Raw genomic sequence first — 23,662 nt, forward strand, 5'->3', positions numbered from 1 at the left:
ACCTGAGCTAAAGTCGGACGCTCAACCGACTGAGCCACCCAGACTCCTCTATCTAGCACATTTAATGCACATGGCCTCGCTTATTTGTCTCTCTTAGGGGTCGGGGCTAGTTACAAGCAGGAACCCTAGTCTAACCATCTGGGTCTTTCGCACTCCTTGAACCATGAAAGATGTCCAGGTGTTTCCTAGAATATCTGCCGACTTCATGTTGCCATTTTTCCTCCTGGTAGGTCCACCGATGCTCTTAGATCTTCAGGATGCGGTGGAGACGGTCTCAAAAGTCTGCAGGTTCCCTCTCCCGTCTGCTGTTTACTTGTGGCCTCACTTCTGACACTCTGCTCCCTTCTTAATGTGATAGCCACACACACTCAACCCTCTGATGGGACTTGGTTCAATGCCACAGGATGTCCACCTCCCACCTGATGGAAGGGAGGGGAGGGCCAAGAGGAATGACAGCGCGATCTCAACTGCGCAAAGGAAGACACTGCGGTGAGAAGTAACTTCCCCAAACTCTCGGATCCAGCAGGTTCATAAGGATGGAGGAGGACCACTCTGGATTCTCCTGGGAAAGGGGACACAGAAGACCAGCGGGAGATGTGCTGGATCTCAGCAGAGCAAGTGTCAGGCTGGTGTCCCGGCGGGACACGTCCAGAAACTCAATATATCGGGGTTGGAGAAGCCTCCCTACTGCTCCAACTCCAAGGCCCGTCCCTGCTGAGTCTCCCTCAGCCCAGAACTGTTCTCTGAGCCGTGGTCGGCGAACGTTTACATCACGTGCCAGGGTGGAGCATCTCATGATGCAATGAACCCAGTCGTCACGGTTTCCTGTGTCCTCTCCCTTCTGGCCCCTTCTCCAGCTCCCCTGCCCGCATTTCTCAGCCATTCCAGGGCCTGCCTCCACAGGTGAGGAACGTCTTCTAGTCTTGGAGCAGGGGCTCCTTCCAACAGCTCTGGCTTTGATCTGCCCTACGGCACGTGGTCCCAGTGTCCTTTCCTGTCTGACCAGTCTCTGTGATGACAAGCCAGAAGAAGCAAAAACAGCAGGTGAATAGTTCTGCTTCCTCCTGGGTCTCCAAATACCTTCTGCCCAGAACAAAGGGCTGGCCTCTCTTTGTTCTCCCTGCTTATCAGGAGCTAACAGAGGCCTCTTGGCTCATTCTGCCCACTGGAGTCTTGGTTAACACTCTTGACGGAAGGTTCTAACTGCTCAGAAACTCCTGCCTGTGGTCATGTGTCTCACTTTCCCTCCACCACGGACGCCATGCTGCTCAGGCCAGCCCTCGTGGTGCGTGTTCCGAAGCATCTGGGAACACAGGGCTGGCCCGGCTCACAGCAGAGTCCAGAAACCACCCTATGTAGAAGGGCGGGGGACACGAGGGACTGTGTCCTTCCCAAGGGCAGTTGCTAACAACTGGGTGGTGTGGGAACAAGGCCCGACACCAGCTATCACGACAGTATGGTAACGGGACCAGAAGAGAAAGACGTGGCAAGGCCTTGGTAAGACACATGCATCTCTGGGCTCGGGAAACTCGCTGTGTGAACGTTTAGGGACCCGCCACCTCAGCGAAGTTTTAGGAGGCCCCTGGAGCAGGACCGGCTGGACACCCTCTCTAAAGTGAAGGCAAATCCTAAAAGGAGGATCACCACGCAGAAGATGGCAGTTCTGGGCCCAGGCCAGGCCACCTGAAGCAGAGAGTTATGCCCTACTGGTAAAACAGCTCCGGGATGTTATAGGGACCGGGACCGGGTAGAGTCATAGCCTGTGGCCAGAAGTGAGGTCAGAGGATGCGTGTGCACGGGACCCAGCCTCCCACGCCGTCCACCCCTGCCCTGCCAGTGTGTCTGCCTCTGTCCACACTGTGACCACGTGGGGCTCCAGCTGGAGGAGGAGGAAAAGGCCAAATGTGGTCCGCAGGGGGGCTGGCGTGGCACGTGGGCACAAACCCAAAGTGGCCTGTGGTAGCACTAGAGCCCCAAAGTGGGGGGCCCTGCATGGCCAGGGAGAGGGGCAAGCCCTCCATCGGGCAGGGCATCAGGCCAGGGGTCCGGTCATTCCTTCGTGGTGAAAGAAAAGTGGCCCAGGACTGGGCTCCCCATGGACTCAGAGGCAGAGGTTAATGGCTAGGCTGGTGGTCAGGGACCCAGAAGGGAGGGTCAGGGCAAGGAAGTCTGGGGGAGAGGTGAGTGTAAGGACCCAGGGGAGCAGGTCCAAGGGTCTCCGTGTCACATATGGACTCCAAGACCGCCACGGGACCCCATGCCAATGGAGCCAATGCTCTCTCAGTCCTCAGCAGCGCTGACTCGGGCCCTGTCGGACAAGGACGGCAAGTCGTTCCTCAAACAAGTATCAAGGAGTATCAATGCCAGCCAAGTGCTTTGCCGCCCCTTCCAGTGTCCCTACACAGAATGTGACCTGATTTGGAGATAGGGTCTTTACAGAGGTAATCAAGTTAGAAAGACCCCCTTAGGGCGGGCCTCTAATCCATACGACAGGAGTCCTTATAAGAAGAGGAAACGTGGACAGAGGCACACATGTGAAGGACACCACGGGGACGACACAGGCAGAGGCTGGGGCAGTGATGCGACCACAAGCACAGGGGTGGTGACGACAGCTGGCAGCCACCAGAAGCCAGAGCGGAGCCGGGGACAGACTCCCTCACAGCCTCGGAGGAACCTGCCGCTCACACCTCTCGCCTCCACAACTGAGAGAGAATAAACCCGTTGTTTAAGCCACGCAGTTCATGGGACTTTGTGACGGAAGTCCCGGCAAGTTGGTACAGCCCCCACCCAGTATCATGTTAAACCAGGGCCCACGACGGCAAGAGAGGCTAGAGTGGCCATGTGTCTAAGGGACCCACCGGTGACACCACACAGCGCACCAGCCTGCCTGGAGGGCCGGCGGACCGGCCAGCGGGAGGTGCAGGTGACGAGCCAGCGGGGCAGCGGCACCCTGCGAGAGCGGGCGTCGTCCCTGGATACCCAGGGTGCGGCCAGAAGTGAGGGCCCTCGTGTGACGCTGCGTCCTCAACAGACAGAGTACCCAGGCTCAGGAACCAAGGGGGGAGAGACCGGCGTGGCCGCACTTACCCTCACTCCCAGGGGCCCACCTGGGTGTGCAGTCAATTTGAGGCTCTGTGAGCAGGGTCAGCAAACTACGGTGAAGCCCAGGAATTAAGAATGGTTTTAGGGGGCGCCTGGGTGGCTCAGTGGGGTAAGCGTTGAACTCCTGATTTCCACTCGGGTCTTGATCTCACGGTTTGCGACTTCGAGCCCCACATGGGACTCTGGGCTGACAGCACGGAGCCTGCTTGGGATTCTCACTCTCTCTGCCCTTTCCTTGCTTGTGTGTGTGCACATGCTCCCTCTCTCTCTCTCAAAAATAAATAAATAAACATTTAAAAAACGGTTTAAAGTTTTAAATGACTACATGTAAGTGGTTGTACACGCATCTGCATGATACCTTGACTTTGCCTCCAAGGCCTCAGGTATTTGCTTATCTGGTCCTTTAAGGACGTTTGCTGACCTCTGGTCTAGAGGGTTCCCAAAGGGGGAGCTCTTCTATAGGGGCCACTGGAGGAGAGTCCTGGTGAACTTTACGTTCCGGCTGCCACCTCTCCATGTCAGGAGCCCAGCTGGCACGGGAGCGAGTCACCGGAAGTCCCAGGGTGTCCCCTGGGCAGTTCTTTTTCTTCTTCTTCTTTATTTTTAGCGTTTATTTATTTTTGAGAGAGAGACGGACAGACAGATTGTGAGCAGAGGAGGGGCAGGGAGAGAGGGAGACACAATCTGAAGCAGGTTCCAGGCTCTGAGCTGTCAGCATAGAGCCTGATGCGGGTCTCGAACCCACGAACCGTGAGCCGAAGTTGGACGCTTGGCCGACTGATCCTCCCGGACGCCCCATCCCCCTGCGCAGTTCTAATGACAAGGGAGTCACCGGGTATCTCAGGGTGTCTCCTGTGCCATTCTGATGGCATGTGGACAAGGACAGGCCTCTAGTGCCCATGACTAGAGACTAGAGACTTGAACTTCTCAGGGCTGAGGGCCTGGGACGCCCAGTGAGATGAGCGGCAGTTACGGGAGGTGAGCGGGGAGAGGGGCCCTCGGGGTCAGCAGAGCCATGAGACCGTGTCCCCTGTGCTCCTGAGACTGGCCCCACAGTGGGACTGGGGCTGGCTCTGTTAACCTTCCGCGTGTAACCTTCCCCAGGAAGAGTACGACCTAAACCCTGGAGGCACTGCCCCGGCGGGTCCCTGTGGTACACGCGGTGGCCTGTAGTGGACGCTGAGGTGTGTCCCCGGATCTCCTCTGGAAGGAGGCCCTCACTGCCCTGGCCACCGGACACTGCTGGCAGCTTTCTCACAGCTGCGTGCCCCTGACGACCTGGGGCTTCAGGCAGGGAAGGTCGGAGAAGGATCAGTGTCCAGCTTGGAGGGAGGGCTTTGCCTCCTCCCCGTGGGCTGTTCTGTGACCACAGACTTCCCCGAAGTGCTGTCATTCTCCAGGACAGCCCGCCGTGTGGGATTAGATGGCCCTGACTTCACAGGAGGTCATCTTCGGGGCCACTTGGGTGGCTGAGTCAGTTATGCATCCGACTCTTGATTTCCACTCAGGTTATGATCTCACGGTTCATGAGTTCGAGGCCCACATCGGGCCGTGCGTTGACGGCATGCAGCCGGCTAGGATTCTCTGTGTCCCTCTCCTTGACCCTCCCCTGCCTGCTATCTCTCTATCTCAAAAATAAATATAAGAAAAAAAAAAGGAGGTCCCCTTCCAATCAGCCCCCTCTAGGCCTACCTCCTTCAGGTGCTGAGGCAGACGGGCCCCAGGGGAGAAGGTGTGCTTGGTCTTCTTGTACAAGCACCAAAGCAGGGTGCTGCAGCCGAGCAGCAGGAAGGCCACACACACGGAGGCGGCCAGGACGACGGCCACGGTCCAGGACGGGGCGGTCTCTGTGGGGACAGGACAGCGGGCCGCGTTACCTGCTGCTTGGGGACACACAGGGCACGTGACTGCAACACCACCCCACTGTCACAATCCAGCGTCAGCCCCTGAAAACAGAGCTGTCTGCTGAGGAGGCGGTGCCACCAGAAACCTGCTAGTGAATCCAGGTGTTCCCAGCAAACGTCACCCCTTCCTATTGGACACGCACGGTAAGAAGCAGCAAGAGTCCTGAGTGGTGGGCGTCCCTGTTTTGGAGACACCTCTTCTGCCTTGACGCAGAAACTGGGACTCCCTGGGGTGTGCTTTGTACTGAGAATGGCAAAAGGTCTTGGCATGACGCCTCCATCCAAGTCTCTGTGCCCAGAGATGCGCCCAAATTCCAGCGGGTTCAGCTGAGGCCAGGCTGCCAGGCTGGCCCAGCACCCGCCTTGGGTTTCTGTCTGGGGAAGCTCGAGGCTGCCAATGCCTGGCCTTCCTTTCTTCCAGCGTTCACTCTACAAAGCTTATGACTGTGAATCCTTCCTCTGCCCCTCCGAGATGCGTAGGTGTCTCCTAAAACCCAGGGGTGTCTTGCTCAAGGACCTGAAAGCCATTCCTCTGAACTGCAGCCATCACGAAGGTGGGCCCCTGTCCCCCAGCCTCCGAAGGTAGGCACTGACCTGTTAATGCCAGTTAGCGACAGACACCGATGGCCTAACTGCTTTGACACGGACCCTCTCACCTGCGTTTTGTACTTTTTCTCTTCCCTGCCCTCATTTTCCTTTAAAATTTTTTAATGTTTATTTCTTTTTTGAGAGAGAGAGAGGCAGAGTGTGAGCAGGAGAGGGGCAGAGAGGGGGGAGACACAGAACCAGAAGCAGGCTCCAGGCTCTGAGCTGTCATCACAGAGCTCGAGGGGGGCTCGAACCCATGAACCGTGAGATCATGACCTGAGCTGAAGTCCGACTGAACCACCCAGGAACCTCCCCTCTTGTTCTTCCTTTAAAACGACCAAGCAGCTCCAGGTGCCTGGGTGGCTCAGTGAGTTGAGTGTCTGACTCTTGATTTAGACTCAGGTCATGATCATTCATGGTTTATGAGTTCGAATCCCGCATTGGGTTCTGTGCTAACATCACGGAGCCTGCTTGGGACTCTCTCTCTCTGCCTCTCCCCGATCACTCTCTCTCAAGACAAATAAACAAAAAAGATAAACCACAACAACAACAACAACAAAACAAAAAACCCTACCCCAGCCCAGGCAGCTCTTTCCCTTCTGCAGTCCTCACTGAATACCAGCTTCGTCTCTGACCTGGGTATTTGTGGTCCTGTCTCCCTTCATTCATCACCAAGTGTCTTCTCCTGTCGTCTGGGACCACCTAGGCTCTCAGGGCCCGAAGCCTGGGAATTGGCACCACCCTCCGATCAAACCCAAAGCATCTTGTGCTGAGAGGGGAAGGCAAGTGAACCCTGCTCTTTAAGAGCAAGTCATTTTATTTATTTTAATGTTTTTAGGTTTTTTGGCTTATTTAATCTTGAGCAAAAGAGAGAGTGACAGAGCACAAGCAGAGGAGGGGAAGAAGGAGCGGGAGACACAGAATCCAAAGCAGGTTCCAGGCTCCGAGCTGTCAGCACAGAGCCTGATGTGGGGCTCGAACTCATGAGCTGTGAGATCACGATCTGAGCTGAAGTCAGAGGCTTAACTGACTGAGCCACCCAGGTGCCCCAAGAGCAAGTCATTTTAAAGGGAGCCATTTTATTTGTTGAGAATATGTCAACTCCTGCTTGCAGGGGGCGGTCCCAAGCATGTGAGGGCCTCATCAGCTGCTACCCGCCTCCCCCGCCCCAACACTTAGCAGCACGTGGCCCACAGGCCACATCAGTTATCTGTTCCTGTGTGGTGTCTGCAGGAGGCGCAGGGGCAGGCGAGCCTGCCTTCCTCCCTCCTCCCCCTGTGTTTTCATGCTCTACAGTGGCCACATCCCCTTTCCGGCCCAAGGGGAACTCCTCCCAGAATCCCCCTGTGAATTCTCGCTTCATTTGCTAGGATGGTGGGGTGGCGCCATCCAGCCCACAGTTGCAGCATTCACACAGGTCCTTTCTCGGTGGCTGCAGGGTCTCGAGGTCCCCCGGGGAGGGACCTCAGCCAGCAACAGGAGGCCCACCTGGAACCTTAGGGAAGCCCCAGGCTGCCCCTCGTCCACCTGTCTTTCCATCTGACCTCCTGGCAGCTCTCTGTGCAGCCTAGGGCAGGATCGCTCACTGAACGCGGACTAAACACTGCGGGCCTCGCCCCAGACCCTGCGCTGTCTATGACACCATGCTGAGTGCCCCCGAGGGCAGCGTCTGGGCTCCTCAAGATCCAGCTGGGATATGCCAGCATCTTATTTAAGGACCTTCCATGGGCACTCCTGGTTGGTGGTGACAAAATTCGAAGGATGCTGTTGTGACTCACCCTGAGCGAGAAGAGGTACATGGGTCACTGCTTTACACAGGCTTGGAATTACAGGAGGATCTGAGTCAAAGTCCTCTGCTCTCTGACCATGGGGTCCGGCAGGGCAACTCCCTTTCTGTGTTACCTGCAGGGAAGTCACGCCTGCACTTGCCTCTGGAATTCACCTGCAGGCAGTAAATTACAGGAAGATAACCGACTCCGTCCCTGGCCATTCACTGGCTGAGCAACGTGGGCAAGTTACCTCACCTTTCTGAACCTTGATTTTTCAGTTTATAGAAGGGGCAGAGCCCAAATCTGCTGTGAGGTTTAAAACAGAAAACTGTGTTTCGAGGCGCCTGGGTGGTTCAGTAGGTTAAGCGTCTGACTTGGACCCAGGTCATGATCTCACAGTTCATGAGTTCAAGTCTCACATTGGGCACATGGCTGTCAGTGGCAGAACCCTCTGTGAATCCTGTGTCCCTCTCTCTCTGCCCCACCCACCCCTGCTTGGACTCTTTCTCTTTCTCTCTCAAAAATGAACATTAAAAAAAAGAGATAACTGTGTTTAAATAAACCTAAGATGATGCTTGGCAAAAGTAGGTTTTCGGTGGGTTATACTTTTATAAAATGCTTGGACTTTGTCAGTTGTGGGTAATCATTTGTAGTCATAAAATATTTGAAATATGTCTCTTGGTCAAACTGTAGGCCTCACACTGTGTCTCATGACATAAACCTTAGGAATACTTGACAATGTGATTTTTATAATGTCAATAACGTGACCGTGATATCTCCTGTACTAAGGCCTCACTTTGTGCCAGGCACTGTTCGGGTCCCCCAAGCCCTGCGTGTGGTGGCACCACGGGGCTCTCCCTCTTTTCCAGATGAGACAGCTGAGGCTCGGGGCAGTCTGGGACTTGTCCCACGGCCCATGTCATGTTAATGGGGGAAAGGCAGGACACTGGGTGATCCTGAAATGTACTCAAGGTTTTGGGAAAGCATGTGACAGGTGTTCAGAGCAAAGGATGATCCCCAGACCAGGGTTTCTAGTGATTCAAGCAGGATGGGGGCTCCCAATGTATAGAATTCTGATTCAAGTAAAAATGATTCAAGAGAAAAATAAAATGAGAAACAATTGAGAAGGTCTGTAGAAATAACGCATGGCCTAGAAAATAACTTGTAGCACATAGACAGGAGGGCTTTTATTAGTTAAAGGCTCTGCGGAGAGGCTCGGCCAGCTCAGACCACAGAAGCAGGGACACAGGCAGGTGGACTTGGGCATTGACCTTGGGCTAGAGATGCGAGGCACTGAACTGGGGGCTAGAGAAAGAGAATGGCAGAGAATGCCCTCCAGGGAGACAGCAAGACTTTCATGCTCTCTGTGGCTCTGTAGCCCTGAAAAAACTTGCTAACACAATTGCAGATTTTTGGATGACAACGCAAAGATCATGTACCTGGAAGGCATGAAAGGATCTTGGCTTCAGGCTGGGGGTGCCTGGGTGGCTCCGTCGGTTGAGCAGCCGAGTCTTGAGTTTCAGATCATGATCTCGCAGTTAATGAGTTTGAGCCCCACATCAGGCTCAGTGCTCACAGCTCGGAGCCTGCTTCAGTTCCTGTCTCCCTCTTTCTGCCCCTCCCCCACCTGTGTGCATGCTCTCTCTCAAAAATAAACAAAGGTTAAAAAAAATTTTTTTTAAAGAATTCTGAATCCTGGCAAACAGCTTGTGCATTTACAAAACAAAGAGAACAACAAGTATAAGATTCAAGAAACTGTAGGCCGGCAGGCTTGATGCCGATCTACAGAAAAAAATAACATGCATTCAAGAATGGAAAATTAAGTGGTTAATTACCAACCACTTAAAAAGGGTAAGGATGATAACCGAAAGCAACGTTAGGGCACCAAGAAGCAATTAGCTCAAAACGGTCTTAACTTTTTTGGGCAGGGTGATCTATTGGAAAAGTTCAAGATGGGCTGCTTTTTCCTGGGCTCTGTTCCTCGGAATGCTAATCCTCAAAAAAAGGTGGTGAAAGGTCAAATATACAAAAAGTCTTAAAATACAGGGTGACTTTTCGGAGAGGGCAAGGCAGCGCCCCACCGCTTCTAAGCACGCCTGATTACAGGGCTCTCGTTTCGAGAAACATCTGCTAACAGTCCTGGAACAGCTGAGGTAGTGCTGCCTTCGGCCCAGGGGAGTCTGTTCCAGCTGGTTATTTGCCAGTTTCTCACGGTGACCTTGTGGACCAAAAAACCCCCAAACCAGCTTATAGAATAGTCCACTCTATCCCAATGGCTCAGTGACCAGCAAGCAGAGTTAAGCGGATTCAAGGCAGGTGTATCCCGGGTTACACCGACAGTCTGGGCAACATATGGTAAAGATCCCGAAGTTCTGGGGCGCCTGGGTGGCTCAGTTGGTTAAGCATCCAGCTTCGGCTCAGGTCATGATCTCACGGTTCATGGGTTCGAGCCCTGCGTCGGGCTCTGTGCTGACAGCTAGCTCAGAGGCTGGAGCCTGTTTCAGATTCTGTGTCTCCCTCTCTCTCTGACCCTCCCCTGCTTGTGCTCTCTTTGTCTCTCAAAAATAAATAAAAAAACATTAAAAAAAAAGAAAGATCCGGAAGTTCTTTCTGGCAAATTAGATGCGACGAGGCAAAATTGGGCGAGAAATAGGCTCAGTGACAAAAAGCAACACCCAGGAACCGGATGAGCAGAGGTGATGAATCAATGAGACTGCTGCATTGCAGTTTTGTCCACGGCACCGTGACACGGAAGGTGGAAAGTTCTATTCTCTCTGGAAGGAGTGCTTTCTGACTCTCCTTTGGATTTCTGTAGCCCCCAGACCAGCGCCTTGCTTCCAGGAGGGGCTCAGTAAATGAAAATGGCCTGGTGAGGACCTGCCTGCATTCATCCTTCTGTGGTCTGAGCGGGCTGAGCCTCTCAACGATGTCTTTAAATAATAAAAAGGCCTGCCATTTGGGTGCAGACATGCATGATCCCATGTGCAATGTGTCTGTATGTAAATGATCACAAAGTCCAGGCCAATGAGACTCTCTCCTCTCCCTCTTTTCCTCTTTCCCTCCCCCCCTCCCCCCTCTGTTTTAAGAAACAGGGAGCTTCGGGGCACCTGGGTGGCTCAGTCAGTTAAGCATCTGACTTTGGCTCAGGTCATGATCTCATGGTTTGTGGGTTTGAGCCTGCGTTGGGCTCTGTGCTGCCATCTAGCTCAGAGCCTGGGCTGTCTTTGAATTCTGTGTCTCGCTCTCTCTCTGATTCTCCCTTGTTCATGCTGTCTCTCTCTCAAAAATAAATAAAACATAAAAAAAAATTAAAAATAAAAAGAAAGAAACAGGGAGTGTGGAGGCACTGTGAGGGGCTATGTTGACATCCTGGTAGCCAAGACAAGCAGCCCTTGCCGGAGACCGTGATAAAGGTCTCCAAATTCTCCCTCGTGTGTCTGAAGGGACTGGACACATGCAGCCTGGGAAGGGAGGGCTTCTTGGGGGTCTGGCTTGACATTGCTGGGTGGTCTTGGGGGGCTGATGAGACTTGCAACCGGCGAATGTGAGAGCACAGAATGGACACGGTGCTGGTGGGTGCCAGGGGCCGAGCCCAGTGTCCATCCCGTTCTCTGGTCTAAGAGAGAATGAGCTGCCTCAGAAGGTGGCGGTCCTTCCGGCAGGAAGCTGATCGGTCAGGCTGACCTGGGCTGCAGTTTGAGCTGGATGCGTCCCGGTCTGAGGGACACTTATACTAACACTAACACTACACCAGCACTAACAACGCTAACACTCGGGGGGGGGTGTCTATAAGGCTATTTCAGAGGCTCAGAGGAGGCAGAATTGCAGATGGTGATTCTCAAGACTCACCGTCATTGGTCGTTGGCTCGCAGACAGGCTCACTCCATTCCCCAGTTTTGTTCCGATCCGGAAGAAACCCTTGAACTTGAACACAGTAAGTTGTCCAGGGCTCAAGATCTCTGAGGACCTCGAAGTCATACTGACGAGTAGTCAGCCACTAGGAATGAGGACAAAAATAAAAAAAAACATGCCTTCGCAGTGAAGGGACACCAGCTTTAGTTCCTCCCCTATTCACCACTTATAATCTTTACTTTGGGCTCAAAACAGGAAGATGAAGGAAGCAGGTGTTCCTCCAAGTTCATGTCAGGGGACCCTGAGACCATTTTAAGGCAAAGGGCAAGGATGGACTGTGGTCCTGATGAGCCCCTTCATTTCCTGAGCTCTCTAGTTTAAATGCCATCCAGACCATCCTACTCCTTTTTAAAGAAGAATTAAGTTGTATGGGTTGAATATGTGTAACCACTACATTCCTATGCTAAGGTGCTAAACTTTAGTACCTTGGAAAGTGACTTAGTTGGAGACAGGATCTTTCCAGAGGTACTAAAGTTAAAAGTGCTCCTTAGGATGGACCCTACTCCAATAGGATTGGCGTCCTTATATGAGAGGAAATTTGCACACAGACATGCACGTGCCACGTAAGGATGGAGGCAGAGGTTGGGTTGTGACTTCTACAAGCTAAGGAACTGAAGATAGCCAGCAATCCGGAAACTAGGAGAGCGGCGCGAACAGATTCTTCCTCAGTGCCCTCAGTCTACCACTACCGACACCTTGGCCTCCGATGTCTGGCCTCCAGAACCTTGAGACAACAATTTCCTGGTCACTCTGTGGGACTCTGGTATAGAAGTCCCAGAACTGATGACACTGGTCATTTATTCTAAGACTCCATGTGGTTTTTCTTCTAGGTCCAGAGCAGGTTTCTGACCCTCACTGCCCAACGCTTTCCTTAGAATTGCTTCTCTACTTGAGCCCCTGGGATGCTCTCCTAGTGGTGGCCTTCCTCCCCTGCAGGGCACACATCGCAGCCTGTTTCTGGCAGGACACCCCTGACTCAGCTTAGTTTGAATATAAGATATCATAATTGATAATATTCCTGAATGTGGGGAACCAAGATGGTTTCCAGCAAAATAGAGGAAATAGAACACCTACCACCCACGTTTCCATCACGGTTATCATTTCTGGATAGAAGGGTCCTACTTAAAATGCATTACACAGAGAGAACTCCGACAGGAAGTGGGCACAGACTCATCCTACACTTTAGTAATTGGTTATTTTTCTTTTAGGGTTGGGTTTGTTGAAAACTTGTCTCTATTCCTTTATTGTACGAGAAAGCTAAGCTCATGGAGGATGAGAACTGGATTATTCCACCAACGACATGAAGAGTATGGTGTAGATTCCAATAATTAAAAATTTTTTAAAACCCTGGTTTTTTAAAAAAAAATTTTTTTTTAGGTTTATTTTTGAGAGACAGAGAGAGACAGTGTGAGCAGGGGAGGGTCAGAGAGAGAGGGAGGCACAGAATCTGAAGCAGGCTCCAGGCTCTGAGCTAGCAGTCAGCACAGAGCCCGACATGGGGCTCAAACCCAGGAACCATGAGATCATGACCTGAGCCGAAGCCGGGCACTTAACCGACGGAGCCACCCAGGTGCCCCTAAAAACCCTGGTTTTCATTTCTAGAAATCCAATACCCCTAAAACCTTACAGTGCTATTTTTTCAAAGACTAAACTCAGGGCTGACTCACAGTGGCAGGCAGGGAAGGACAGACAGGGAGGGCCCTGCTCAAATCCGCTGACTGCCTTTTCCAGGTGCCTTTCACAGCTGGGCAACTTCTCATTTTACCTGCCCACTCTCTCCCGTCAGGAGGAAATAGAATTTCCTGAAGCCTTTCATGCGATTAGCTTGAAGATCTAACATGGCAGCCCTTTAACACTGCCTTCTAGAAGGGAACCAGACTGTCTTATTCCTTGCAGGCTGCTGTGACAGAACAGGTGGCTCATAAACAAGAAACATTTGTTGCTCGCAGTTCTTGAGGCTGAAGAGTCGCAGATCGAGGCCCAGGCAGATCTGGGGTCTGGGGAGGGCCACTTCCTCATTCACGGCCAGCCACCTGCACGCTGAGTCTTCGCACGTCAGGGGGTGGGGGAGCTTTTTATAAGGGCACGAGTCCATGCCTCCTCAAGGCCACCTCTTAATGCCTTCACTTTGGGGATTAGGTTTCAACACAGGAGTCTGGGGGTGGGGGGAGGGGGGACACAAACGCTGAGTCTACAGCCTGTATAAACCGGTAATGGTGACACGGCAGACACCAGTTTGGGAGGAACTGGGGAGCAGCAGCCTCTCCAGCACTCGGCATGTCACGCCAAGGGCTTCCACACAACAGGCAGAAGTGACAGGACAAACGTGCAACCAGACGCCTATCCTGCAGGCACATCCTGGATAAGAAGCTAAAGATAAAAGGGGTGTTGCATTTCACGCTTGGTGCAGGAGGCACCACAGCTAAGGAAACTGATCCTTAATAAAGATATGCTAAATCTTGTCTTATCTTTGCCTCTGAGAGTCTAACAGAGACCCCTGCACTTGATAAGCGGCTATAAGACTCATTATTCTGAAGGGGTTTGCGTGCTTCAGTGAAGCACCCAACTCTTGGTTTCGGCTTGAGACATGATCTCCCTACATTGGGCTCTGTGCTGATAGCATGGAGCCTGCTTGGGATTCTCTCTCTTTCTCTCTTTCTCAAAATAAGTAAATAACCTTAAAAAAAAAATCCCTTATTATTCTTTATTGCTTTCTAGGAATACATTCTTAGGATCTTGACTCTAAGCAAAATCATCTATTCTGTGAAGGCGGCTAACCTCCTGCATCATTTAATGGAGTACTTTTTTGGAGAAAAATTAACTTGAGATACTGGAAGAACTGAGCAGTATGTACCTATGAATTTAATTACACAATTCCTAAAACAATACACATATGTGACCCTTTCCTCCCAAACACTTGAGTTAAGTGATAAAAGCAACATTTAATATAAGGAGAGAACATATATGTAACCTAACTTATACGACACATACGTAAGTCAGTTTAGGAACACAAATGGCATTCAGCTTGGAAGCGCTAAGCATAAGGATAAAACCTGACCAAGGATGAATGAAAATAGCCTTCATATGCCTACAGAAGGGGCAGGGAACTCCATGTGTTGACCACACGCATTGTTCAGGTAACAGGACAAGCTTATTTTTCATTATATCATTAAACTCCTCCAAATCCTGGGAAGGAGGTTATTAGCCCCACTGTATTAATGATGTGGGTTATCATGCCCATTCTGCAGCCATGAAGCAGCTGAGGCACAGAGTGTGGCTGGAGTCACGATGGCAGGAGCAACATCCAACGTGGTCAAACTCCTAGCTCATTTCTTTAATGTTTATTTTAATTTTGAGAGAAAGAGAGCGCACAAGCTGTGGAGGGGCAGAGAGAGAGGAGGAGACACAGAATCCGAAGCAGCTCCAGGCTCTGAGCTGTCAGCACAGAGCCCAACACAGGGCTCGAACCCACAAACTGTGAGATCATGACCTGAGCCGAAGTTGGACTCTTAACCAACTGAACCACCCAAGCGCCCCATCCTAGCTCATGTTTTTAAAGGAACCATCCCCTGGAGAGGAGGAGAGTGATGGGGTCAGGTGGGTAAAATGTGATACTCTTCATCTAGCATCCAGGGGTGCGGCTGCCATGACCATGAACTTGACTGTTCTATGGCGTGCACAGGGGCTCATACCACAGGACAGCAGTTATGCAGCATGTCACCTGATTTAGAGGACTCCAACATCACCCAGGTGACTGCTGAGTCAGCTCTAACTATCTTTTCCTGTAACTTCCCTTCAGGGAGAGAAGGCTTGCTCTCACAGTGCTAGTACCCTGGAAGCATTACACACTTTCCTTGGGGCCTGGGAAGCATGAGCCAGATTCTAGGCATCCTTCAGACTGGGAAGCTCCTGGCACTCAGAGGACCCGGCCTTAAATCCTCTGGACCATAAGGTGCTTCCACTTTGCAAAGACCCTTACTGGATGGCCTCCTAGCCCCCTTTCTCCATATCACAGCCTCAGACTAACACTAGGCAAAGAGGGGAAGCCTATATCTGAAATGCATATGATTTGCTGAGCTTACCTTTTCATCAGAGCCATTTTTCCAATATTGCACATTATAAGCCCATGAGTTATAAATATTCCTCATGGTCCATGTTTCAGGTTCATTCTCAATTTTGGGGGCTAAGAAACGCATATGTAAAGAATTAGCAAGTGCTTCTACTTGCATTCCAGGTGGTCCAATCATGGCTAGGTAAGAGAACAAAGCAAAATGACAGTCCAAAATCATATTTAAAAACGTAAACATTTATTTTTCATAACTGTGCAGACCAACCCTCTACTGAAGGACTTTGCTCTTGAATGTAAGATAACTATGACATTGACTGGTGTGCCCAAGGTGGGTAGTTGGATTTTGTTTCTTAAAAAAATCTGATAGCCTTTTGTTTTATTAAATCAAGTTTAGTCCATTTATATTTATTGTGATTTCTGATATATTTGTAATTATTCCAACTATAGTAATTTGTTTTCTGTAAAGATGCTTTTTTGTTGTTTGTTCCTCTCCTCTTTTTTTCTTTCTGTTGGGTTGAATTTTATTTCCTTTGTGGGGCTGAAGGCTATTATTTTTAGTGCCTAACATACATAATTGATCATATACGTTTTCCAACAAAGTCTGAAGCTGTTCTTGCCTAAATGCTCTTTTACGGATATTTATGTGGCTGGTCCCTTCACTTCATTTGGGTCTTGGTTCAAATGTCACTATCGCAGAGAGACTATCTTTTACCGCCCTATGTAACCAGCAGCTCCCAACACATTCTGCCCCAGTGCCTTGCTTTATTTTCTTGAGAGCCACATTCAAATCTGTTACAAAATACATATCTATTTATTATTTGTCTTCCCTCATTAGAGTGTATGCTCCATGAGGGCAGGGATTTTGTCTTGTTAACTCTTACAGCTTCTGTACTACGAATGTGCCTGACACCTAGTAGGTGCCCACTAACAACTGTACAATGAATAATAAATGTCTCTGGGTGATGTGCTATTTGAGTCATATCCTGTATTTTTCTCTGGCTGCTATAACTTCTTTTGAGGCTGTTAGTGGGCCTGCTTCCAGCATTCTATTCTTGTTTTTAATCTGCTGGTAGCTGAAAACCGGATGAGAACATTTAGTAGATATTTTTTTCAAAGCAAAATGTGTAAATAGATTCGACGTGACATCTTGCAGCACTTTCCTGTCATGTAAACTTCAAGAGGCAAATACCCGGAGCAGGACAGTTGTTGCTAAGAGCATGGACATGGCAGCCTGGCTCTCGATACCTGCTGGGCCATGCCTTACTTGCAAGACCTTTGGGCAAGCTGTTCAACCATTGCGTATCAGTTTCTGAAGGGAATTTCCACAGATGGGTCCCCAAATAGGAACTGGAATCAGTCAGGACCCAGTCAGTCACTTAGCAATTACAGGAGCAGAAATCTACACGATGTTTTGAAAACTTGACTACTGTTAAGCTGCTTGTTAATTTTTTTTTTTTTTTGGTTTATTTATTTGTTTTGAGAGAGAGAGACAGGGAGACAGGGAGACAGAGAGAATGAGCAGAGGAAAGAGAGAGAATGAGGGAAGAGAGAGAGAATCCCAAGCAGGCTCCATGCTGTGAACAGGAGCCCAATTCGGGGCTCAGTCTCACAGACCGCAAGATCATGACCTGAGCTGAAATCAAGAGGTGGACACTTAACTGAGCCACCCAGGCGCCCCAAGCTGCCTGTTTTCTCCATGTTTATCCTTCACAACTTTTATAAAGATAACCTTTAGAAGAGATAATATAACTTTGATAATTTCTGACTCCAGAAATAAGAGTTCTATGGTCCATGCCTGGGACAGAACTTGGAAAGGGCGGAAGGGTATCCTAGCTGCATTCCCCACCAGGGAGGGCAAAGTTGTGGGAGCCCAGGGGTCCAGCGCAGGGAGCAGAATAAAGACCCTGCCTCGCGTGGAGATGATCCTTCCAATACTTCTTTCTCTCCAGCGACTCCTTGGAAGACTGCACTTGAGTCTTGTTAGTCAGGGTGCTTGTCGCCCTTACCTGCTTATTCTCTCCATTGCCATAAGGTGGTTTAATTAGGTTTCAATTCCTGATGTTCTAATCATGCTCATCTCGTGACCTCTGGTGAGTCCCACGGCCCCCACATCTAACCCAGGAACATTCTTTTTGATGCTTACCAGCCAGCCTGACATTCACCAAACCTGTTGCTCTGTCCTTCATTCTGGGAAAGCCAGCTGTCTACATCTAGCCAGTCTGTCTCCACACGTGCCTTGAATAACCTGGATTCTTCCACCGGTCACGTCACGTTTCCTTGCTCCCAACTCCTATCGGACTTCCTCCCAGAAAATGTACTCCGTCAATCCTTCCAGTTCTTCTCAGTAACAACACTGGTCTCAACTCCTTCTTTACCCACAAGCCTGAACGTTCTTAGATTTATACTTAATTATCATATTGGCTTTGTGACTATTCCTTCCTGTCTCTCTCACAAACTTCTTAATATTCCCAAAGCTCCCTGTGCAAGGCCACCCACTTTGCAGGAACTCAAAGAGTTCTTGCTGATGGGCTACCCCATGGAAAAAAAAAAACCAACGCATGATGACAGAATTATAACGAAATGGAAAACAAAGTGACTTACTGTCATCCACAGGACAGAAGGTGATGTTCACCCAGTCTGAGTGTTCATCTGCATATTCAGCCCTGACCCTCAAGGTGTGATCACCATACTTGGAAAGACTTGAGAAATCGCATTCCGTCAAGGCAGTACTTATGCACAAGTCTTGGAATTTTTTGTAACTGTAAAATCAGAAAAAGAAAATCACAAAAAGTTCTCACTCTGGTCTGAGGCTGCCTGGTAGTTTATTAATCCCTGCTACCAAAGGATAATGGAGGATAACATGAGAAAAATAAACCAAATTCTAAATCATCAGTTTTGATGCGTCATTTATATGAGCATTTCCCAAATTGTACTCCATGGGACTTGCGTGATCCTTGAGATATCATAAGTTGTTTCAAAAATAATCTGTCTCATGGTCAAATGATTTGGGGCAGAAACTAGGTAAAGATAAAGAGGTGTTTGTCTTCGTAACACAACTTCTCAGTGACCTTCATATCTTATTGAGCACGTATCTCTCCAAAATAGGGATGAGTATTCAATACATTTGACCAAGAAAGCTTCCCTCCTTGATTATGTGGGACAGTTTGTGAACACTGATATACACAGAGTGGCCAAAATAAGTATATTACGGTAATTTCAAACAATGTCCTATAAATGATGCTGCAGTTACTCTGGAAAAACTAAAACAATTCATTTTTATATAGACGTGTCCTAAACAATTTGTTTAAAACAGAGTTCGAGCCCCAACACCCATCACTGAAGGGAGGGTGGCAGAAGCGTGAAGTCGAAGAAGGAAAACAATGTCTGGGAAAAGTGACTAGGTATCATAACTTAACTTCCACAATGGCCTGAGGAGGTCGGATCAGCTTCACCTGACCCCGGGAAACCCAGGCTTCTGGCTTGCAAACAGTGAAGATTTTGTCTGACTGGCTCTTCAGTGGACCTCCCTCTGTCTTGGTCCCAAAGCCAATCTGGCTGTCCTTAGAGGTGACAATGATGGTGGATGATGATAAAAAGTAGTAACAACCCACTTGTCAATCTGAAGCAGGCTCCAGGCTCCGAGGTGTCAGTGCAGAGCCTGATGCGGGGCTTGATCTCACAAACTGCGAGATCATGCCCTGAGCCAAACTCGGACAATTAACCGACTGAGCCACCCAGGCACCCCACTCCTAGTTTAGAGATGAGGCACAGGTATGGAGGACTTAAGAAACTCACCCCAGGGAACTTAGATCTGTTTTGACTTCAGAACCCAAGGCCTTAGGTGCCATACCACACCTCGCCACATTCTTGGCGATGCCTAGAACAATTTCTTGCTAAAAGTGTGTAGAGATAATTGGGATCATACTATTCTACAATCTGCTCTTTTCACTTAATATACCACAAACCTTTTGTCAATTGACTCTTCAACGGTAATCTGACATCCCACCATTTGGAAACTCCAGGGGGTCACTGCATTAAGGGGGCTTTCTCACATGTGGCTACTTCCTTCACTTAAACTAATGCATCGGGATGCCTGGGCGGCTCAGTCGGTTAAGCATCTGATGCTTGATTTCAGCTCAGGTCATGATCTCACGATCTATGAGTTGGAGCCCTACATCAGGCTCTGTGTTGACAGCTTGGAGCCTCCTTAGGATTCTCCTTCTCTCCCTCTCTCTCTGCCTCTCCTTTCTTCATTCTATTTCTCCCTCTCTCAAAATAAATATATAAGCTTTAAAAAAAATTTAAAAAATAAACTAATGCATCAACTGGCTGGAACACAGGGTTCTTCGAAAGTTGTTCTGTAACAGTTTGCTCCTTCACAGGTCATTTTATTGCATTTAAAAATACTTTTCTGGGGCACCTGGGTGGCTCAGTTGATTAAGCGTCCAACTTTGGCTTAGGTCACTATTTCACGATTCATGAGTTTGAGTTCCGCGTCAGGCTCTGTGCTAACAGCTCAGAGCCTGGAGCCTTCTTTGGATTCTGTGTATCCCTCTCTCTCTTTGCCCCTCCCCTGCTTACACTCTGTCTCTTTCTCTCCCTCAAAATAAATAAACATTAAAAAAATTAAAAAAAATACTCCACTCCCCGTTAAATAGGTAATATGACCCATTCCCCATATTCACATCTAGTTTTCAAAGATGATTCCACAATCACCAATATATCCTCTGAAAGCGCCCTTCCTCCGGTCACCCCCACCAGTAAACACATATAAGAGAGTCTGTGTGGGGCACCTGGGTGGCTCAGTAGGTTGAGCATCCAACTTCGGCTAAGGGCATGATCTCACAGTTCGTGGGTTCGAGCCCCACATCTGGTTCTGTGCTGACAGCTCAGAGCCTGGAGCCTGCTTCAGATTCTGTGTCTCCCTCTCTCTCTGACCCTCCCCTGCTTGCACTGTCTCTCAAAAATAAATAAAAAACATTTAAAAAAATTTAAAAAGAAAAGAAAGAGAGAGTCTGTGCTATCTAACCTCTCAGGCCAAGTTCAGATAAACCTTTCACAAGCCATGGAACAGTAATCCGATTTTTCAGGATCAAATTTCCTCCCCAAGGACACGCCCAGCACCTGTTGTGTCTTCCTCAGCATAGCCCATGCTCGGTCCACACTTCCATGCTCAGGACACGTGGAACCCAGGGACTGGCCCTTGGTTACTGGGAAGCCATTGGGAACTCGCACCTAAAAGAGGACCCTCTAAACCAAACACCTCTACCACAAGGGCACAGAATGGAATGCCAAAGAATAAACTCCAGGGGAGAGAGACAGAGGGAGGGGGAGATTAATGCTCCACAGTGAAATCTCTAGAGCCGTCAAGACCACAGAAACAGACATGAAATTATCAAACCAATCAGTGGGAGAGACCACCCAGCAGGGTAAAAGGAGTCACAGAATGACGCTTCCTAAACCCTTAAGAAAATGGGTGGACAAAGCCAAACCATGTATGGACTGGAGGTCAGAGGAAATTACTGTACCAGTGTTAACGCTGCCGACCTTGACAGCAGCTCTGTGGTGTGGTGATGTCAAAGATTATCCTTGCTCTTGGAAGTTCAGCGTGAAAGATTAAGGGGCAAAAAAGCATGATGTATGACAGAGAGAGGGGGAGAAACCTTAAAGGCAGGCAAGCCTTAAAAAAACGGTGCATCTGGATGTAAGCTATTTGGAAGTCTTTTGTTACTGAACTTGAAATCTTAAAATGTTCCGTTAGCTGAGGATTACTTGGAATTAAAAAGTTACAAAACACAGTTTCATGCTTCTTCCTACTTCTTCTCTGACTTAGCAGGCCTGGGGTAAGTTTGCAAACCAGAGCTGGATGAGAAGTGCAGGATTCAAGGGATCTGGGCCTCGCATTTCCTCCTGCTTGATGTGAGGTACGTACTATCTCCGTGAGATTCTGAGTCACCCTGGAGACACGTGTTGTCACCTCATCACCCTGTGGCCTCCCGCTGTTGTTTGCACTTGGCATAAAGGTGAGTCACCTGCGGTCCAGCCTGCAGCGCTGACAGTGGGCTGCTGAGGGCTGGCTGCTGAGGGAAAAATCGCCAGGCAGGGCAGGTGTTGAGAAGTAAGCACACCACAGATAATTGCCTTGGTGACACTCACCCTTCCTTCATAACCCTCTGTGCTCTTTCGGAGGCCAGAGCTTTTGACCACCATAGCTGGCTTACTTTCAATTTTGGGACATGGCCACAGAGTGACTGAGCACCCACTAAGCAAATTATCTGCACCCCATAGCACTGGGGGGTTCTGTTATCATCTGCTGGAGGGGGTGGGCGGTAGCATGGCCAGGGCCTTCCTGTTCCTCATGTTTCACTTTTCCTGGAAGGCTTCCTCTTGCAAATTGTTGACTTCTAGCAATACTACTCTATTAAGTGGAGATGATATCAGTGGCGTTTTTCTCTTAAAAAACATCAATTGTGACAAACCTGATATATTCGCATTGCAACAAGCCTACACTGCGGCCAGGGACATCCACGGCCGCATGACATAAGGTCTGCATCTCCCCGTGGCCCTGAGATTGTCAAGCTATGGGCCCATAGGAGAAGAAAAAGTAAAAAGGACGTTACTTGTCTTTTTTTCAGAGACCAGAACTTTTATAAGAATTTCCCGACAGAAAGAAGGCCAGCCAGGAGGCTCCTTGTGGGATGTTAGGGTCATGTCAGTGACAGCAGTCAGACTCTCTCCTGTCATCCAGCCCAGTGACCAGCTCAGGACCTTCCCCCCCAAGAACACCCCAGACTCACCTATGGTACTGAGCTGTGAATGTCAGATTCCCTTTGGGAAAAGCAGGCACCTCCCACTGTAGAATGTTCTTGAAATTCACAGACTTCATTCTGATATTTTCAGGAGGTGGCACCATTCCTAAAGCTATAAAAATAAAAGGAAAATGTCTGCAGTTTTGTTCTTCAAAAGAGCTGCACAAGTAAATGACCATGTCCAACACTCAGGTCTGCCTTATAGCTCCACGTCTTCAAATGGGCACGTAGGTGAGGGAAAGAGAGACACATGTTAGCTATGCTGGGAGTCTGGATTTTATCTGGGAGGTTGGGGTCGGGGTGGGGCAGAAAGTGAGAGTAAAGAAGGGCTTTTGGATTGGGTGGTGGGTGACCTGGATTTGGGTGGTGGGATTTAAATGTATTTCCAGAGGTATAGACTCGAGACTTTCTGATGCATTTGGTGTGGAGACATTAATATTCATTCCTGGCTTAAGCTCCTGATGCCGCTACCGGGTCTGGGGCAAGGACATCAAGAGTCCCAATTTAGCTGCCTTAGGTTTGAGATGCTGGAGATATGCAAGCAGGGATGGCCACCAGGAGGAAGGAGCCCGGTACACAGAGGAGAGATCTGGGCTAGAGACAAATCATTCTTAGGGGCGACTGGGTGACTCAGTTGGTTGAGAGACCATGCTTGTTTTCGGTTCAGGTCATGATCCCTGGGTCGTGGGACTGGGCTCAGCGCTGAGCATGGAGCATGCTTCAGATTTTCTCCCCCTCTGCGCCTCTCCCTCCAACCCCTCAGAAAAGAAAATAAAATAAAGAAACCATTTTTAAACTTTTTAATAGAAAATATCAAACACACAAAAGTGGAGGGAAAGGTATGACTAACTACCGCCGGCCCTTCTGGTGCCTACAGAGATACACGTTTGCATCACAGACAGGCCTATAGCCGGTATTGAATGCCAGGCTTCAGCTGGTATCCCCTACAGGGATAGTGTGGGGTAAGAGGGTGGCGCGCCTGAACTTGACAATATAGGGAGCCGGCAGAGGTGGAGGATCCTAGGTCGAAACGGCCTGAGAGGTAGGAGGAGAGCCGGGAGAGTGTGGTATCCGAGAAGGCGGCCGGTGAGTTCATCAGAAAGAAAGGAGGCGTCCATGGTTATCTCAACCGAGCAAGAAACGTACAGGAGAGCAGACAAGGTTCCAGCGGATTTAGAACTCAGAAGCCACACAGCTGTGCAGGGGACCGGCAGAGCTCAGGTGCGGGGCTGCTTGAGCACCGAATCGGAGGCCCTGGAGGCCGGACCGGGCACTCGGCCACTTCCAGGGCGCCTACGGGGTCCGCTCAGGGTTGGCCCCGGGGCCGTCGCGACCGGTGTCGTAGCCCGGCCTCCGCTACCCGGCGCACGGACCAGCCCGCGCCCCCTCCCCGCGGACCCCTCACCTGACACCAGGAGACAGCCGCCCAGCCAGCTCCGCAGGCCCCGCGCCATGGCCGCGCCGGGAGCAAGGAGGGCGCTCGGGGGGTCCGCGGCAGCCGCCGGGCCA

General features: G+C 50.0%; 1 protein-coding gene across 2 annotated transcripts in view; it reads right to left on the minus strand.

Annotated features, from left to right (window-relative positions):
* Positions 1–23,662, minus strand: part of IL10RB (interleukin 10 receptor subunit beta) — a 26,429-nt gene that overhangs the window by 2,563 nt on the left and 204 nt on the right. Inside the window, exons 2-8 of one of the 2 annotated variants that reach the window (XR_003908516.1) lie at positions 23,559–23,662; positions 22,142–22,265; positions 17,946–18,103; positions 15,358–15,524; positions 11,213–11,360; positions 4,795–4,949; positions 3–1,009 (exon numbers count right to left, since the gene is read on the minus strand). Coding sequence is in view for 1 of the 2 variants with exons in the window: in XM_029939039.1 (XP_029794899.1) it covers positions 4,795–4,949; positions 11,213–11,360; positions 15,358–15,524; positions 17,946–18,103; positions 22,142–22,265; positions 23,559–23,607 (801 nt within the window). In the remaining variant the exon portion in view is untranslated. The remainder of the gene's footprint in view (positions 1–2; positions 1,010–4,794; positions 4,950–11,212; positions 11,361–15,357; positions 15,525–17,945; positions 18,104–22,141; positions 22,266–23,558) is intronic. The other variant, XM_029939039.1, reaches the window with a different exon arrangement.

Source organism: Suricata suricatta, chromosome 5 (genome assembly GCF_006229205.1).
Source record: "Suricata suricatta isolate VVHF042 chromosome 5, meerkat_22Aug2017_6uvM2_HiC, whole genome shotgun sequence".
Lineage (NCBI taxonomy): Eukaryota > Metazoa > Chordata > Mammalia > Carnivora > Herpestidae > Suricata > Suricata suricatta.